This window comes from Balaenoptera physalus (genome assembly GCF_965194825.1).
Source record: "Balaenoptera physalus genome assembly, chromosome: 3".
In the NCBI taxonomy this organism is placed as follows: domain Eukaryota; kingdom Metazoa; phylum Chordata; class Mammalia; order Artiodactyla; family Balaenopteridae; genus Balaenoptera; species Balaenoptera physalus.
In genome coordinates this window covers 97708755-97729070 of record NC_138890.1, presented here as the reverse complement: position 1 = coordinate 97729070, position 20316 = coordinate 97708755, and the positions used below count along the sequence as shown (strand labels likewise).

At 33.4% G+C, this 20316-nt stretch overlaps 2 protein-coding genes across 10 annotated transcripts in view; one reads left to right on the top strand and one right to left on the bottom strand.

The window, feature by feature from the left end:
• CHD1 (chromodomain helicase DNA binding protein 1) overlaps nucleotides 1-20316 on the bottom strand; it is a 77298-nt gene that overhangs the window by 7438 nt on the left and 49544 nt on the right. For 6 of the 8 annotated variants that reach the window (XM_082457985.1, XM_082457986.1, XM_082457988.1 and 3 more), the window contains exons 23-33: nucleotides 19768-19944; nucleotides 16780-16940; nucleotides 15443-15484; nucleotides 14622-14752; nucleotides 13785-13923; nucleotides 13407-13557; nucleotides 11946-12068; nucleotides 11020-11148; nucleotides 10315-10578; nucleotides 9813-9953; nucleotides 5735-5913 (exon numbers count right to left, since the gene is read on the bottom strand). In XM_082457985.1, coding sequence (XP_082314111.1) covers nucleotides 5735-5913; nucleotides 9813-9953; nucleotides 10315-10578; nucleotides 11020-11148; nucleotides 11946-12068; nucleotides 13407-13557; nucleotides 13785-13923; nucleotides 14622-14752; nucleotides 15443-15484; nucleotides 16780-16940; nucleotides 19768-19944 — 1637 coding nt within the window. The remainder of the gene's footprint in view (nucleotides 1-5734; nucleotides 5914-9812; nucleotides 9954-10314; nucleotides 10579-11019; nucleotides 11149-11945; nucleotides 12069-13406; nucleotides 13558-13784; nucleotides 13924-14621; nucleotides 14753-15442; nucleotides 15485-16779; nucleotides 16941-19767; nucleotides 19945-20316) is intronic. The other 2 variants (XM_082457982.1, XM_082457984.1) reach the window with 2 other exon arrangements.
• RGMB (repulsive guidance molecule BMP co-receptor b) overlaps nucleotides 1-20316 on the top strand; it is a 99603-nt gene that overhangs the window by 79141 nt on the left and 146 nt on the right. Inside the window, exon 7 of one of the 2 annotated variants that reach the window (XM_082458167.1) lies at nucleotides 4298-4464. The exons of the other annotated variant lie outside the window; for it this stretch is intronic. The gene's annotated coding sequence lies outside the window, so the exon portion shown is untranslated. Of the gene's footprint in view, nucleotides 1-4297; nucleotides 4465-20316 lie in introns of those variants that run through there. 2 annotated transcript variants of the gene reach the window in all.

The following is a 20316-nucleotide window of genomic DNA, read 5'->3' as shown; positions in this document are numbered from 1 at the left end:
GAGCTCAGTAGTTGTGGCACGCGGGCTTAGCTGCCCCGCAGCACATGGGATCTTAGTTCCCTGACCAGGGATCGAACCTGCGTCCCCTGCATTGTAAGGCAGATTCTTTACCACTGGACCACCAGGAAGTCCCAATTTGGGGATTTCTGAACAGCTGAGACATATTTCTCTCAAATACCAAGCATCAATTGCCTATGACTACAAAACATACATTGTTACAAAGGCTTGAATGAGATAACTGTATAAAGTACCTAACCTGTGTCTGGCTAGGTACTTTATACAGTTTTTATATTTTCAAAGATCTTTTCTATTACTTAATTCCACAAATAACCAGCCTTTAGGTAGGCACAGTCAATGTAGCAGACAGTTTTTAAAATAAACGAACAAATGGGGTAATGAGGCTAAGTGACTTGCCTAAACTCATACAGCTAGGTAAGGCTAGAAGGCAGGGCTCTGGCTCCTAATTCTCTTTCCACTAAGATGAGTAATTCCCAGCCTTTTGATTTTGGACATCGATATGTGTGAAGAGCTGCTTGCTAGTAAACTCCTAAGTGTTAGTAAATTTTGTAAATCAGAAATCTGTGAGTCATACAATAACTGCAAAATTATCCCAGCATATGTGCATACAGAGATGGATATCTGGTGATTTTCTAAAAGAATTCTTGCCAGTGTTGTTAAGACAGTTGTGGCTTTCTCAAGTGTTTTCTTTCCTTTCTTTTTGTTTTATTAATTATAAATTACCATTTATAATTAACTTAGTTTGTGACAGCTCTTTGCTTAACTGTGTATATGATGATACCTATTCCTCATCAATATTTTGATCTATAATTTTACAAAAACTAGACTATAAAATTGTACTGCAGTTTAAAGAGCAGTCACCCAAACCCTTATATTTAATGTGCATATGTGTGTGTAATACTCTCAAAATTTGCTTCTATAGTGATACTTCATATAAGCCTGTAAAATTGGGCTATTTAAATAAATTATGGCATATTAACAGGCATATCAAGTTATAAAGACTAATATTAGCAGGCTATTTTAAAGTAATGGGACATTTTCATAATACATATGCATAGACTATTTTGTTTCTTAATTTTCAACATCATGAAAATTTTCATACATCAAAGATAAAAGAACTTTACAATGATCACCCATATACCTAATACCTAGATTCTCTTATTAGCATTTTACTGTGCTTGCTTTATCACATATGATTCCATATGTCCATCCCTCTGTCAATCCCTCTAGTTTTTGTTTGATATATTTCAAAGAAAAATTATAGGTATTAGTATATCTCCCCCCTAAATACTTCAGCATGCATATCATTAACTGGAGTCAATATTATTTAGTTTTTTCTTTTGAAACGCTCTTTAGATTATACTACTCTCGGTAATCAATTATCAATGAAACGAAAGAATGAAAAAATAGCTGATACCGAGTCATGAAAGATAATTCTTTCAACAAATTTGATAAAAGTTTATCAGATAGCAGCTGGGAAAATTAAATCATTCAACAACTTCAATACTAAATATAGTAAAATCTCTGTAATTTATATCTAACTTAATTAGCCAAATCCTATTATTATCCATTGATGTTTGACATTAAATTAGAACAGCTTATTTAAAAATTAAAGTATCAAAACACTGATTAAAAATGGGCAGAGGACCTGAGTAGGTATTTTTCTAAAGAAGACATACAGATGGCTGAGAGGCACATGAAAAGATGCTCAACGTAAGGGAAATGCAAATCAGAACCAAAATGAGATATATCACTTCACACCTGTCAGAATGGCTATCATAAAAAAGGAAAAACAAGTGTTGACCAGGATGTGGAGGACATGGAGCCCTCATGCACTGTTGCTGGAAATGTAAATTGGTGCAGCCATTATGGAAAACAGCATGGAGGTTCCTCAAGAAATTAAAAATAGAGCTACCATATGATCCAGCAATTCCACTCCTCCGTACTTTTCTGAAGGAAATAAAAACACTAATTCGGAAAGATATATGCACCCCCATGTTCACTGTAGCATTATTTTTACAATAGCCAAGACACGGAAGCAACCTAAGTGTCCAACCATAGATGAATGGATAAAGAAGTGGAACACTCTCTCTCACACACACACACACACACACACAAATACTACACTGCTATAAAAAAAGAATAAAATCTCGCCATTTGCAACAACATGGATGGACCCAGAGGGTATTATGCTAAATGAAATACGTCAGACAAAGACAAATACTATATATTTCACTTATACGTGGAATCTAAAAAAACAAAACAAATGAACATGTAACAAACAGAAACAGACTCACGGATACAGAGAACAAACTAGTGCTTGCCAGAGGGAAGGTGCGTAGGTGCATGGGCAAAATAGGTAAAGGGGATTAAGAGGTACAAACTACCAGTAAGAAAATAAATAAGTCAGTGATGTAACGTACAGCACAGGGAATATAGTCAATAAATATAACAACTCTGTATATTTACAAATCACTATGTTATATACCTGAAATTAATAGTGTAAGTCAACTATATTTTAATAAAAATAAAGTAAAATGCAAATTTGGTCCTGTTTAAAAACAAATGAAATTAAAATTATGACTAATGTTCAAGGGGCTCTATTAATTTATAAAATACTTGAGTTATTTATTAAAGATAAATGAGTATAATCTGGTTTTCATTTTGTTACTGCAACAAAAGGCTAAAAAGAATCAGCATGTCTTTAAATTGTTAAGAATACTGTGTTAGGGCAGTGGTCACCAGAAGATATTAAAACTTTCACTATAGGTATGACATTAACCTTGAAATAAAATTTATAAGCAAACTTAGAAAAAATTAAATGATAACTGAATGAAGTGAAATCCACAGCAGCTGAGAAAATTCATCGCCTTTAAATGAATTTATAGACTATCTCTAGACTATCTACATTCTACAGTTAACTCAAAAGAGTAGAAGTAGGAATTAATAAACTGTGTTTTTGTTAGTAATTAAGTTTCTTTTTAAGAATACTTTTTCCCTAGAAAAAATCTAGTTGAAATTAGATTCTGGTCCTAATTATATGACCTGCTCAATCGTGTGATCTTGGGCAAAACTCCAGACCTGGAACTAGCGTTGTTGTTAAAGTTCATGCCCTGTGCGCCTCCTTGGCCATACCCCAGTCCCAGCGCTACAAAGCTGTTCATCTGAGTCCATTTTTTTCTTCTCTAAAAATGGAAGTATTAACTATTAAGATTTCCTAAATACAGCATTTTTAAAAGGATCAATTAGAATGAAGCATATGAAAGTACTTTGATATACAAATGAAACACAAATACACATTATTATGGTTATCACTTGATTGTAAGTGATTTTTAAATAAAAACTAGTGTTGCATTTCCTCACCAACTATTCATTTGGCCAAAATATTTATATATAAACATCTATAAGCAAGAAATAAAGCAGATAATTATGGTTACTGTAAAAGTTTGCTTAACATCAACTGCTGTATAATTATGGGTGAAGTCCCTATCTTTAAAATTACAGGTAAGGTCTTGATCTTCCTTCCTTTTGTAGAATCAGTAACTGTAGCTGTGTTCTGTGGGGTGGAGTGGAGTAGGGCAGGGTGGTCAGAAGTTCAACCTTAACACAAGGGACTCTCCCTTGCTTCTACATTTTTCCCCAATCTTTCCCTAAGACAGCACTCAGACCAGAGCAAAAACGAATTTGCTTTTGAAATATTTTTCAACTGGGGTCTTTCTGTTCGCCTCTCCCAGTTAAAGGAATCTGGTATAACCAGAGACAGTGGCAGCAGGAATAAGTACCAAGGAATATGAAATCAAGGTAGATGAGAGCTAAATGGAAGAAAAACAAAAGCTAATTTGCCTAGCTGGGTAAAAAGAGGAATACAACCTTGGGAGGTAAGGGCGAACACAAAGAAAAATGTCTCCTGGCTATTTGGTCTCTCTTCTTTTAAAGGTTTTTTACCCCCCCTCCCCCATTTCCTAATAACAACCTAAACCTGAAATAACATCCAGTTGTATTAGTCGACATGTGATTTCAACGAGATGCTGCTTATTTCTAATCTAGAAAGCAGGTAAAATAGATATTCTGCCTTCTTCACAACCTCAAAAATCTAAACTCTAATTATATTAAGGTTTAAAAACTGGTATGTAGTACACAATTAAGTTTTGTCAGAGAGAATATAAGCTCCTTTACACTAAAAAGTAGAAAACAACTTTAATATAATCCTTTAAATTAACTAAATTTAGCTTTAAAAATAAGTCACTGCATTTCCTTTTTTTCCCTAATTTTATCACAGACAAGCAACAATCAAGAATATGTCCGGGAGCCACTGACAGAGAACATTTATTTAACTTTGGATCTTAAATATAAAAAGATAGAGGAATTCCGCTATATTCTCATTTAATCCTAGTATATATAATTAAACTCTACTGTATTCATGTCCTGTGGTTCTGTACTTTAGGGGTCCCTGTATGAGTTGATAAGAGCTTAAGAAGGATGGAGTAATTCTATTTTACGGTATTTAAGGAAAGCATTAAGCTCCGGTGTATATATATTCCAACCATAAATAAAAGATTCAACTAGACACTATGAATAGTACTTGAGAATTATTGCCTCTCATTCTGCATAATATATCTTATCATTATCCTTCAATAACTGAAAAATATGCAGTGCCTTATCATTTTACAGATGATAATACTGGGGGGCTCATAGATATTGGTAGTAACTGTTTAAGGTCACAAAGCCAAAAATTAGCCAGGATGGAACTAAGCATGCATGTCTTGTAATGCCAACTCCAGTGACCATTCCATGTCATTATAGGCACATGACTTTAGGCTCTTCTTCATGTCTGTGAATGGCTGCACTTTCTTTAGACATGAGCTCAGTTTCACTTGTTTTCAAAAGCCTAGTGATCACGATCAACTTCTATCTCCTCTTTCTAAAATGGGGGTCCTGGTTGAGTTTAAGAAGAAAAGGGACAAGGATAGAAAATTTTTTTTTAACTTTTGTGTAATCATCATGCCTCCTCCAGAATTGTGTCATTAAAGTTTTTTGTTTTGATATGTAGCTGCACTACATGTAGCAAAGAAATCAAAAGGCTAATAAACAGATGTCTATGACTGGTTTATGCTCATTTTATTTTTTTCCTATCCTGTCTAGTCGTCTGGCTTAACAGTGTCCTGGATTTGGTAATCATTAAGTGATTAGTATATATTATAGCAGTTCAGATTTATAATTTTAAAATCAACTGTAATTTTAAAATCAATCAAATTGCTGCCACTTCTAAGATGAAGAGGAAAACAGAAGTCTGCATTTTACATTGCTTGAGGACATTGAGTTTTGCAAGGCTTTACAGTGATACTTAGAAGATGAATTGCTAAATTTATCTAACAAATTGGTACACCAACCTCTGAAGATATTACTGAGAATAATTTGATAAATTGTGGAGATTTTTAAAAATAAAATGCAATCTGAATTTTAATGAAATGCCTTTCACTATTTATTTAAAGGCAGAGATGCCACCTGTGGTTTATCATGATGCACAATTAAGTAATCGCTTATTTATAAAAAGCTTTAAAGTTAAAGGAAAAAGTGAAAGCAATCATCCTCAGGTTACCTTTTTAAACTTTTTGTTACCTAAACTTCAGAAGTAGAAAAAAAATTGAAATACAAGAGACAAATAGATGGTTACAAAATTACAAATTTAACACTTCCTGAAAAATACATCACTTACTTTCTCCACTGCTTGATTTGTTCAGGATTTGTATACTCTTTCAGGCATTCCGTGATATGGTCTCCAATTTTTATTAAGCACTGTCTAGTATGTTCCAGTTGTTCTCTTTCTGAAAGGCCTTTCTCGGGCCTATCAAGTTGCTTCAAAGCTGCTTTGACAGGCCTCATTCTTTCTTTACACTTTAAAACAGGAAAATAAGAACACAAATACATGTATTAAAACCATGAATTCAACAAAGATCTACTTCTTTCAATGATACTTACTTACCTGAGTAAAGATAGCATTGTCTAATGCTGAAATGAGCATTAAATCTCACCTCACAGCTCTTAAACATCAAGCATTTTTCCTTCAGACTTTATTCAGAAAGCAAGGCTTTCCATTATCATTGATCTCTGCCTAAGTAAAAGCCTTGGATTTTACTTACTTTTTATAAAAATGGTTACTTTTTACACTGTAGAACACCATTCTAAACAGACTTAAAGAACATTAAAAGAAAATATTTCAGAGTATAACTTAATATTATGTATTGACTATAATATAGAAAAAAATGTAAAAAAAGATCTTTATGTAATATATTGGCAAAGCTATTTTTATATATAAATACATAAATAATAATCTTTATATAATATAGTGGCAAAGCTATTAACATCAATATAGCTACAAGTATAACCTGTCTATTCTTGGGGCCAAAGTAGCTAATGATGAATTTTGCTTCCATCATATCTGGGCAGTCAGGGACGTGGGGGTAGTTGATGGAAACCAACCTCTTCCTTGGCCTACACAGCACTAGCATGCTAGTAAAAGGACAACACACCCAAACTGTACCATTCAGTAAAGTCCAATTTGTGTAATAAAAACTGTTAACCTTATACCAAAACCGGAATTAAAATATTACTAAAAAAGCAAACTGCAGATAAATTTTATTGTATACAAATGCAAAAACAACTTTATAGTAATTATATCCATGAGTAGCAAGTTGGGTTAGCTTGGGGAATGCAAGGATGGATCAACTACAGACAATATATTTACTTGACCCAATGCCACCATTTATTTGAAAAAAGAAATCCTTACATCACTGCTGTGAAGGGCCTTTCTTATTATCAATTAAGTGTCTATATTATATGTGCGAATTTGTTTATGAGTACTTTATTCTGTTTTATTGACCTGTTTCTCCAAATCAGTTGGGAAACTTTCCATCTTTTGTCAGGAATAATTTAAATAACACTGGAATCATTTATTCTTTAGTTAAAATTAGAACTCAGCCAAGCCTAATGTTTTTTTAAAAAAGGGAAATTTTTAATTTCCTTTCTAATTTTTAGTGTTACTCATATTTGTTCTCTACATTTTGTTTCTTGTTCAATTTTCTAGTTTATATTCTGCTAGAAAATTATTTACTCAGCATATGTAGGCTGAATACGTACTATATTCTAGGCATTGTTCTAGACCCAGAAAACAGAGCAGTAAATAAAACGGAGACCCTGCTTTTATGGAACCTGTAGTCTAGTAGGAGAATACAGCCAATAAATAAACAAGACATAGTGTTTAAGATGGTGACAACCATGATAAAAAAATAAATAAAGCAAGAAAGAACATGGAGCTTTCTACCTTACTTAAGATTTCAGAGAAGGGTGATGCTTGAGCAGGTATCTAAAGAAAACGATGGAGTAAGCCATTTCAAGCAGAGGGAAGAGCAAGTAAAAATGTCCTACAACTTGTCTGACATGTTCAAGGGAACAGTATGAGTTCCAGTGTCGCTGGAACCAAGTGAGTCAGGCAAACAGCAGGAGATGATGGGAGTAAACCAGATGCTGTATCTTTTAGACTATTGTTATGAATCTTTTATCCTGAATGAGAGGGAAAGCCATTCAAGGGTTTTAAACAGCAAAGTAACATGGGGTGACTTTGTTATCCCTGTAACAGTTATTGTCAGTCTGGGTTGCTGTGTGGAGTAGAAACCGGGGTACGAAAAGGGCATAGAGTGAGATGGGAAGGGTGAAAGCAGTGAGAACAGCTATGAAGCTATTGAAACAATCTAGGAAAGAGATGGCTGTGGCTTGAACCAGTGTGTTAGAGCCAATATGATTTACTCATTGACTGAATGTGAGTGGAGGAAAAAGAGAGGAATTGATACTAAAATCTATGCTAAGGTCAAGGCCTGAAGATGGGAACTGGAGCAATGATAACTAATATTTATAAAGCACTTATTAGGTACCAGAGGCTGTGTGTTCGTTGTTTTAAATTTGATTCTGACAACAGACCTTTGCAATACCATTCACTCTATTTTATAGAAAAAGAAATTGAAGCTTAGAATGAAATGACATCTGTGAAACCCAGTTTTGACCTCAAACACTTTCTTGACTGCTAAATTATACTGCTATCTAGGAAGACAGATCAATAAGACATAAGAAAATCAAGAGATGCTAAATGAGGCAAAGATGTCAAGAAAAATGAAGACTAAGACCAGTGAATTTCTTAATAATCAGATCTATTCCCGAATACAATAAAATGTATATACCAAGAAAATCTTAATCATACAAGCTCAGAAAATCTGGCTCTGGAGTCCATGTTTAAAACTATTCCATTATTCCTTTCCATAATACAAGAGATTTTAAATCGTTTATGAAGGTTAATGAAGAAGAAATTCATGCACTGGGCACAAAAGGAAACTTTCCATTTCACTGGTTATATGAACAAGTCAGATGGCTAAGGAGGAAATGTGGGCAAAGAAGAGGCAAGAGGTGCAATTTCACCTACCTCAGTAATGGAGCAGATAGTGTAGGGGAAGCAGTTCAGAAGAGTTCAGTGTTTTCACCTCAGAAAAGCAAAATCACACCATCACCCATTCCCACCCAATACAGAGGGGGTAAAAAAACCAAAACAAAACAAAAAACCAATAGAAAATGGATAGAGAGGCTAGATTAAGATCTAGGCCATAAATAGAAAGGTTAGCCTTAAAAGTTGCTAAGGAATCACAACATGTGAACCTGGAGAAAAGATAAAAATGAAAGTCAAGAGATAAGATATATGTTCATTCAAGTAAGTAAGATGGAAGACAGGAGCTGAAACAGCTTACCTGGGAATGTCCCCAATATTCTCAGAGATTAGAGGGCTGTAAACAGCCAAAAGTGAGGAGGACAAGAAAACTGTGGTAGGAACTATGTTATTTAAAGAGCATATCTGGAACTGTATTAGGGCATGTAATGGAATCAGCAGGAAATGAATAAATGCGTTCTCAGTCTTAGTATCATCTAGTCAGAGTACACAGCAGGAGAAAATGGGACATGAAGGTGAGCTGGGGATCTAAAAGGACGTAGTAGGTCAAACACAAATATAATTTTAGAAGGTGAAAATTTCCATCTTTCAAGTATAGCATTTGATTAGTATCAGTGATAAAACTGACTTAAGATTACACCCATAAGATTATTTGGGTTCCTAAATATATACAGCAAATAAACCCTTTGGAGAAAGGCCAAGATAGATTCTCCCTGACTTCGATGAATATAAAAGCATGGTAGCATGTAAAACCAGTATATTTTAGACCAGTGTTACTCAAAGTATGGTCTATGAACCTGTGTTAGTCCAAAGCAGGATAGGTACAGAAATTTTAGAAACCTTTATATCAGTTTGACAGTGCAAATTTATACCTACTGAATCTAGTAATACAACACCGGGGTTTATATTTTATATTCTTTATTTCCTATTTTCATTTTTATTTTATTTTCTAAAAACACTGGTCTGTAAAAGATTAGAAAAGAAGGGTCCTTCACTGTAGATAAAAAGCACTGTTATATGGATAATAGGCTCAGGAATTGAAAAGTTTAAAATTCTAAAGTTGGAGGAAAAAAAGTTTATTCCCTAAATACCTCTTCTTAAAATCTTTAATTTATGAAGAAGTTTTTCTAGGTTGATTCTAAATTTAGGATACCTTTCAAAATTTAAATCTATTGCTTTTGTCAACTTGAACTGCAATGCTATCAAATTCAAACATATTTCTAAAGTTAAAGTTTTAAAAGATGAATATAAATTAAATAAAATGTTATATGAATTATTCCTAATAACCAGAAACTTTACTACTTACTATGCTGAATGTCTTCTGATCTAGCTCTTCAGATTCTTCAGATATGGGAACTGGTTCACCACTTGCAGTGATATGAACTGGAGCATCCGACACTGAAGATTTCTTAGATCTTTCCTTGCTATCAGACTTGGATTCACTCAACTGATGAAAAAGAGAAAATAAAACAAAAACATAACAACAACAAAGGCAAAAATGATTAACACTTCCAGAAGAACTATGGTCTCATTTTATTCTATAAAGTTTACTCACATTTAACATTCTTATCTATTTTATCTTTCCCCCATTTTATTTGGGGAAACCAAAAATAAAGCTATTCTGTAACATTCCTTTTAGGTAAGGCATCTAAAAAAGGATTCAAACCTGTTCTCCTCTACTAGATACCCATATGCATTTTTAAAGAACTCAGTTATTGAGACTAATTGGGCTGACAGGCAATTTATTCTCCTAAACTGTAAATATCCTGTTGTGTCACTTTCTAAATTTTATATTATGATTTGCATACCTTTTCTTCCTTTATGTCTTTTTCTTTCTGTATAGCTTCTTTTACTTTGTTTTCTCTTTTCTCTTTAAAATCTTTTTCCTTTATATCTTTCTTATCCTCTTTTTCTTTTATCTCCCTTTTAAGTTCTCTTTTATTTTCCTTTTCTTTCGCTTCCCTCTTTTCTTCTGGTTCCTTCTTTATACAAACATCTGGCTCAGGTTTTTCTTCACTGTCTCTTTCTGTTTTAACTTTTTTATTTGGATGTTTCACAGAAGTGATCTCATCCTGAAAAGTGCAAGTATGGCCAATGTATTACTAACCAAATCTCGACAAAGACTAATTTCTTTTCTTTGCATGACTATGGATTGCGTGTATGTGGATTCTGAGAGAAGTAATTCAGAATCCCATTAGTAATGATACATGCAATATTTACCTTCCTATAAAAATTAAGGTAAGCCAATCCCATTCAAAATTCGTAACAAAATTAAAGGAGACAGAATGTCTTTAAATGGCAAATGTTTGAAAAGGAAGGACCTTTGCTCTATCCCTCTAGTGAAATATAATCTATTGGATGGGTAGAATTCTATTCTGTAAATGAGACTACATAACAAACTATGAAAAAGAACTTCAGTATCTAAAAGTAAAATTTCAAGCCTTACTTCAAACTTCAAATATGCCATGTCCCCTTTCTATATAACAGGTTGCTTTTCTAAAACACATTCTTACCTTATCATCATCTTCATCAGACTTTTCTGAGGGCAGGGGAGAAGAATCGCTCTTTATTTCCTCTTTCATTTTTATAGACTTCATTGCTTTATTCTTCTTAGCTCTTACTTTCCTCCTTTTTGAACCTCCCTAAAAATAATTATTTTTATTCTAACCAACCCCACAGATTCCATTAAAAAAAAATCTTAAATACCACATCTATAAAGCTAAAGAACACACACTCCAACCCAATCCTTAATCTGCTGGCACTAAGCTACACCAATCTTAGAAAGTTATTATCAACAAAAGTGATATAACTTAATGAATCAAGTACAAATTAATGTGAATAAATGCTAACCAACTGTAATTATTTCTTAAAAAAAAGAGTAGAGAGAAATAGGAGGGTTGTTCACCTTCCTAAATTATTATTATTTTCAACTAAATCCAATGTCACCAGAGATAGCCTTAGAAATTATTTTTAATAGTACATAGGTAGTTATTGACACTGTGGTCACAGGTAAACTTTCAAGGGTTGCTTTAGTTTCCAATCACCTCTCTTTTAGTGTCTTTTTCCTTCTTTTGTGAAACGCCCTCATAAATAAGCTTGGTGATCTTTAATGCTATTCCTTAAGCTGCCCAATGTCGCCAAATGAAACAATAATGGAAGCCTGTCCTCTCAAAAAGCACTCCAATCCACTCCAAAAGTTGCTCCCACTCTCTCTCTAAATACCAGGAAAAAACAGATCCCATTCTGAAAGATAGGACTCACTAGAGTTTTAACATGAATGCTGAGATCATTTAAGGCAAAATATTACCATATTCAAATAAAGCTAAATTACAGATAAACATACTGATGAGCCCATGCTAACCACAGGTGCCTAGGGTGATCAGAAAACTAGATTTATCTTATTCAAAAGTAAACTGCTCTTAAGCATATGTTAACTTACTGCACCAGAAAGCCTCTGAGCTTCTTTTCTTGCAAGATCTTTACTAAGTAATTTGATGAGGTAGTCCGCACGTGTCTGTAACTGTTTTGCTTGTGGTTTTTTATCAGGATCATCTGGAAGAATCTGAAAAGCAATTAATTTTTTCATCTTGTCTTAATAAATAACATGAGAAATAATAATCATTGTTTAAAAAAGGCTTACTCATTTAAAAAATATGTATAATTCACTAACAAGTTACAACTCTTAAAATCTGTAGGAATAAACAGCTTAGAATGCAAAATACATTTTTTATAGCTATGCCACAAAGATTCAATTTCTCTGGGAATGAATTCTAAATACACGAGAAAAATATCCCTCTATTCAAAATGAGACTACACAGTATGAGGTTAGAAATTTCTTTCAAATTTGTAATGGTGTATTGGCATTCAGTGTTATTAAACATCATAGTATTCTTAGATTTCCTTCCTTCTCAACAGTATATTTTAAGTATAAAGTATACAAAAATTCCTAGAATATAAAGTATCATCTATCAGGACTTCCAGGGTGGTGCAGTGGTTAAAAATCTGCCTGCCAGTGCAGGGGACATAGGTTCGATCCCTGGTCCAGGAAGATCCCACATGCTGCAGAGCAACTAAGCCCGTGCGCCGCAACTATTGAGCCTGCGCTCTACAGCCTGCATGCCACAACGACTGAAGCCCGTGTGCCTAGAGCCCGTGCTCTGCAACAAGAGAAGCCACCACAATGAGAAGCCCGCGCACCACAACGAAGAGTAGCGCCCACTCGCTGCAACTAGAGAAAGCCCGCGTGCAGCAACAAAGAACCAACACAGCCAAAAATAAAAAATTAATTAAAAAAAAAAAAGTATCGTTCATGTAGAAGATGACCCAAAGCATGTACTGTGAGGAAACTTTTATAATGAAAACATAAACTAATTTTGTTTCACAGTAGCAAATGACAAATATCTGAAGGTTCCCATTTGTCCATGAAGAAGTAAAATATAAAAAGATAAATGATAAGCATAGGGCAATGCTTCCAATGTTTTCCATTCTAGGCAAAGAAATGATCATAACTAGTGTGGTGGCATCAAATCACCAAAACTCCTAAACATTGTTTGTTATTTAAAAAAAATATATAAACACACACACATAAAAAACAATCCTTTTTTGCTCTTGAATAATATAATGACTGAATGACAGACAGGTTTACTTTTAACCTGATACTATGAAGAAAAATATACCTATGCCTTAATAACAAAAATGTAATTTCAGAGGTAAAGCAGAATCTAGAGATCATTTAAATTCAATCCCTTCATGAAAACCAGATTCCAAAGAAGCCAAGGTCACACAGCTAACTAGAGCCATGGTTTCCTGACTCCCAGCTGAGTTTATTTCTAACATAATTTAAAGGCAAAAAATTCAATTTAACATCAGTGGTCAACAGAATCAAGAAATATTTAAGTACCTTGTGTGTCAGACTGAGGTCAGGATCCATTTTAATCATTTCCCAGCTTCCATATCCGTATTCGTAGATACCAATTAACAAATTGGAATCATCTTCTTTGCCCCAGTCTATATCAAAATGAGCTGCCTTCGTGTGGCATGGGATGATATACCTATCATTAAAGTTAACAGCCACTGTCAAGTTATAATTGCCTTATTAAAAATTATTTTGAAAAACATATATGAGTCATTACAACTTCAAAATACTATGCTTTATTTTATTTTTAAAAACATTTTATTCAAATTGGCCAATGGCATAAAAAACATTTTTAACATACATTCATATCCAAATTATTGAATAACAACAAATATTTTACAATGGAAAAAGTAAACAACTCACTGCTTTCTTTCTTCTGGATCTGAAGGAATGGATTTGTGCAACGGTATTAATTCTTCTTCATGGGAGATGACTAGCTTGGCATTCACCTGTACTCCTGATATTCGGAACGTTGGACCCTTTACTTTTCCAAGTCTACCACCTTAATTTATTTGAAAAAGGATATTAAAAAGTATAAAATATATACTACGAAACACAAAGCAAAATATGTTATTACTTATATAAATAAGTACTATTACTTATTTACCTATATTTTTAAGTATTACTTATTTGTGTTAAGGGGAGGCTTGCTGGCAAACCTAAATTTCACTCGAGATTTTTCAGTACATACTACTGATTATAATATAGCACACAAAGATTCACAAAAAGCATTTCATGTACTTTAGCAAATGCATAAGATACATCAATCTATTAATATGTCAGCCTTTCTAAATAAGAGTTCCAGTATGATTTTTTTCAGTACATCTAATTACTGAATCTATTTTTATTTAGATAGATGAATTACAAAATAAGTATAATGAAGTACCTATGCTAAAACCATTATCACATGTGTACACTTATAATATCTCATCTATACTAAAAATATAGTACAACTAACAATAATTCCTGATGTTACCTCCCAGCCAGAAAATATACCAGGCAGATGGATTCTACTGCCTTCAATAATACAATTCTGCCGCCCATTTTCTATTACCCAGAAATGGCCTTGCTTTGTTTTATAAAGCATCTTTTAAGACTAATGAATAGGGAACTTAAGATATAATACCTAACTAACTCAATAAAAGCATATTTTGAAAATTCCATTTACCTCTCTTTAAATCACGTTCATTTTAGTATTACCTGTTCGTTCTGTTCCTGAAGAATTGTCCTTTAAAGCTTTAATGCAACCATTATGTACCAATTCTCCTAGTCGTCTGAGGTCTGTCTCTGACTTATCAACTAATTCAGCATCTCGAGCAATTGCATCTAATCTGTAATAAAATAATACAATTTTCAGGTAAATATGCAGAATAAAATGGAGCCATTTAAGACAGATATTATAAGAGTAAAGTTCTATAATTTTTTTATTACTATACACTGAGAAAATATGAATAAATGTTCAAAACATTTTTTTCATCATCTAAAATAATTATGTAAGTATTTCATTGTAACTTCATGCAAGTCATCCCAAAATAAAACTGAAAATATCTCTATTTTAAGATGGAGTTTTGGGGAGAAAAATAGAATTAAACCAATTTGAGTCTCTGCCACTCTATAATTAACATAGTGGTTATAGCAGTTATTGAGAATAACTGTTAAACAAAATTGGTCTTTAAGTCAGAGGCTAGGTTAGCAACTTAGCTTCTCTATGGATGAATCTGCTATTTTATAAGCTTGTGATGAAAAAGTAAGAAAAAGCATTTGAAAAGTAGCTTACAATTATAAAAATGCAAATGTTTTACAGGCCATGTATTTTATAGAAAACTTCATTTGTAGGTAAAACTTTAGAGACTAGAAAGGATTAAGGATAGTACAAAAAGCTTTCAAAAATCTATCTGAAATTTGCTTTCTACAGGTTAACTTTGTAAAAACCTTTTACAGCAAATTTAACAATAGTACAAATAAAGCTGACAGCATGTGATACATTCTATAATTCTACTGAGAATGACAGATGTATTTACCTTTCCAGAGGGCCACCAAATTTCTTGTAACTCTTGATAAACCTAACAGAAATTAATTGTTTGGTTTAAATGTGGGCTTCACTATTCGTTAAAAAATAGATATAAATATATAGAAATAATACTTGTTAGTATAAAAATTAATTCAAGGCACTGTTACTAACAAAAATGAATAAACTATGCTAGAATCAAAACATTAAGATAAACCACGTAAGACAAGATATATTTTTTAACACCCAGGATGATGTTTAGAAACCAATATAAATAAAACAGAAGCTAAATTTTATTTTAGAAATTATTTTTTTCACAAGACAAAAAAGGTTCAAGGCTACCAGAGGAAGTGTCTCCAGAATTATCAATCATATTACACCTCCTCACATTTCAAGTGTAGATAAAAGTTTACTGAGTATAGCTTTAATTCAGATGTATGGTATTATACCAACAATGGAAAAATAAATACTAGTTAAGAACAAAGCTACCCAAGTGGTTGATGGATGGGGGAAAATATCCAGGAAAAGTAGAAGTTGAAATGCCTCTTCAACTAGAGACAGAAAGTCCAGCAAATCAGGTGGTCACAAAAGTACCCTAAACAAAATCTAACAATATATTTAGTTTTCTGGTAGAAAAAAATGAGGAAGAACTTTATCAGTCAGGTCTATGATTTAGAAGAAAAGAGTTACAATGGCTTGAAAGAAACAACAAACTCTCAAAATACAACAACAAACAACCTTTCACAAATTTCATATGCAAAAATATTACATAAACAAAGTAAGCTGCTATCCCATTCCCCTTAAATAAATCTGTATATATGAACAAACATATTTTGAAAGAAAACTACAATTTATCCTGCCTGGCCAATCTTACCTCAACTCCTATTTGGACATATCAGAAACACTTTTAACATGGTTAGTTTCAAAAAACCAATCACCTCAGTGTAAAAAAACTAGAAAAATATGGAAGTAAATTACTCCCACGTAAAGAGTAATGTTGGGAGTCATAAATACAGTCAGAATTTTTAATAAATAATCTAATGTACTGAAATATACATTCATTATTCAAAAGGGCCACTATTCTGAACCACATTAATAAAACCAAAATAATTTAGCTGTCTAAATAGAGTACCAATAAATAAGTAACACAGCAAAGATTAATGGCAAACTCATTTTTTACCCATAGTTATAAAGAACAATCAAAAGCAGAACCACCCAATCCCTACACAATTATCATATATTTGCCTCCTCTAAAACTTTCATCTTAATCTTTAAAATTTATGGAATTTGTTTTAATTTCACCCCCTACTAAAAGCAAGTTGAAGTAAAAATGGTCTTATGTCATCTTACCGCCGAATTTCTGCATCACTAAATCCTTTAATATTTTCCCGAGGGATAGTTCGTGGTCTTCCACGTTTCTTTGGCCTTTTCCTTTCTGAGACTGAATCACTATCAGATCCAGAGTATCTCCTACTTCTACTGCGCCTCCCTTCACTTCCATTGAAACTAATCTGGAATTTGAAAATAAAATTTTGCCCAAGTTTAGGTAAAGCAGGCTTCTATGTTAAGGGCGAAGAAAACATTATAAAACATTGACAAAATTAACAAATATGTATCAAAAATATTACATAAACAAAATTAAAAAGCAAACAAAACAGAAAAAATATAGCACATTAATGACAAAGTTATTAACAGCCTTAACACTTAAAACATTCTCATAAATCAGCAGGAAAATACCCATTATCCTTTTGTAAAAATATATGAAAGGTTATTAAAAAGCAATCAAATAACATAAACACAGAATTATACAACCTCATTGGTATATTTCTTAAAATGTGAATTAAAGTTACAGTGCAATGTAGTTCTTTAATCCATCAACTAGACCAATACTAACTAAGCAATAATAGCCAAGACTGGTACTGGTATAGAATAACAGTCAAACAGCTCTGGTGTGTATTTAAACTGGGACAGAGGGCAATGTGGCAATATTGTATCAAACGTCTTAAAATTTACCATTCTGCTGACCCAGCAACATCCCTACTAGGCATTTTTCTTGATATCAGAAATGTAAAGGAACACTGGTCAAGTCATTTTTATCATAAAAATTTAAAAAAAACATTGCAAACAATCTAAATGTTCATCAAAAAAAGATCAAATAATCTATACAACAGAAAGCTGAGAAGCCATTAAAAATTTTGTAGAATGACTAACATTCATTATATACTGCCAAAAGGAAGAAAGCAAGTCCCAAATTAATGACTCCAATTAAACCTGGCAAATGATATGTATTAAAAAAATACTAGAATTATGTATACTATATACTGTAATAATATTATTACTATGATATCTCTGAGTGGACAGACATTTTTCCTGCAAGTCTTTGGAGTTCTTCCAAAGCCTCAATACATATTCTGAATCCCTAATATGCTGAAAGCTAATTGAAAGTCAATGATGGTATTTAGTTCTTATTTGTTCTAACCTTCTCCCATCCTTTCACTAGATCTAATATAATGCTGTCCTTCCCTTGCACTATAAAAAGAAACCACTAAGGGGTTTGCAGAAATAAACACAAACAAGAAACTACACATACAATTACTCTCAGGCCAAACACAAATTACTTGGCTCCATTTCTGCCTGGGATATAAAAGTTGGTAGGCTGCTCCCGCTCTAACAACAAATCTAATCTACAAAATAATAACTTTTATTACACACATCAAAATCACAAGGCAATCTAGTAGTCTAAAATATAAGGAAATAAAGCAGATTATAAGAAGAGATGGAGGGCTTCCCTGGTGGCGCAGTGGTTGAGAATCTGCCTGCCAATGCAGGGGACACGGGTTCGAGCCCTGGTCTGGGAAGATCCCACATGCCATGGAGCAACTGGGCCTGTGAGCCACAACTACTGAGCCTGAGCGTCTGGAGCCTGTGCTCCGCAACAAGAGAGGCCGCGATAGTGAGAGGCCCGCGCACCGCGATGTAGAGTGGCCCCCACTCGCCGCAACTGGAGAAAGCCCTCACACAGAAACGAAGACCTGATACAGCCAAAAATAAACATAATAAATAAATAATAAATAAAAATTAAAAAAAAAAAAAAAAGAAGAGATGGAACTTGGACACTGGCTCACTTGTGAAGAGCATGAATGGCAGACATCAAGTACCATTCAAGCAGGAAAGAGGAAAGTTAGCTAATATTTGCTAAAGACTGAGTGTGAGCTACCATGAGAGCAGAGGATCCCTGGGAACCAAAGACACAGGGAGAACCTGTACCCACTCTCAGGCGCTTCTCCACAAACCTCCACCAGCTGCTCATGAGACAGACTGGAAACAGGGCTGGAGATTACAGAAAACTTTCCTTCATGGTGAAGGCCTAGAGAAAGAGAGTAGTCACCTTTGAGGGGACAGGCAGAAAGCCTGGCCAGACCCTTCTCACCTACTGAACCAAGGACACAGAAGAAGACCTAATACAGTTGTAGGAAAAGAAAAAGAAAACAAAAAACTAGCAAGGCAAGGATTAGGGTAGGGTGGGTTCCTCATTTCCCTCAGACTCAAAATTTAAGGAGATACCAAAAAATTCAGTAATCAGGACAAATAATCTTGTAATGCAACAGTAGTCTAAAAACAGAAGTTAACGCAAAGAGCTCTAACATTAAAGTTTTTCCTTTTGCCACAGGACCCAATATAGCTTGGCATGGCGCTGCTACCATTATTTAAAAATCTACCATTTTGTTCATTTGGGCCATAAAATAAACACCAACAAATTTCTAAAACTTCAAATCACACAAGGTATGCTCTCTGACCATAAAAGAATTAAACTAGAAATCAATAGCAAAGATACTTGACAAATCTCCCAAATATTTGAAAATTAAACACACTTCTAACAAAACCCTATGGGTCACAAAGGAAGTCACAAAAGATATCGGAAAATATTTTGAAATAAATGAAAATGAGAACACGACAAAAATCAAAATTTAGGAGATTTAGAAAAGGTAGTGCTTAGTGGGAAACCTGCAGCATTAAATGCTAATATTAGAAAAGGAAAGTCTTGATTTAATGATCCAAGTTTACACCTTTAGACACTTAAAGGCCTAGATAGTTTCCCTAACACTGCCAAACATTTAACGAGAAAATAATAACTTATCCTACACAAACTCTTCACAAAAATAGAAGAGGAGGGAACACTTTCCAACTCATTTTATGAGACAGGCATTATTAAATCAGATGAATTCATTACTAGGGAAAAAAAAAAAAGCTAAGAATCAATATTTCTCTAAACAAAAAAGACAGTCCATATGTAAATACTCTTACAATACAGAAATATCTTTTAAATTAGAAAGTCACCTGTTTTGCACAGTTTCTCATTCTGGGGAGCATATAAATTTCTTCAAGTTCCTTTTGTCTTTCTTCCTCTTCTAATCGTCTTCTTTGATCTTCAGGAATGATTTCTTCCCAATTCTTTGAATTTCTTTCAGGTTCCAACTCAATGTCATCCTCATCCATATTTGAAAAGTTGGCAACCTGATAAATTCCAGAATTTTAGCAGAATAAGATTAAAGAAGAACTCATCCTTAAATTATATTTTTCTTTTTTAGCAGGCAGGAAGAGGCATACCAGAATAAGATAATATAACTTAAATAGCCTCAGGATAATGAATATGACTATGGGTTAAACCAAATATGACTGCTAAGCTAAGTTTATTTCTTCATGAGGTCAAAGTAGATCAAACCAAATGACTTCTAAGAATTCTCTTCCAGGAATGATTCTCTTTTGCCTTGCTTATCAACAAAATTATTACTAATAACAGAACTAGAGGATAATGTGATAATGCTTAAATTAATCTGATGTCAAAAACTGCTCCAATAAAGATTAGCTAAAGTCTTCAGTCATGAA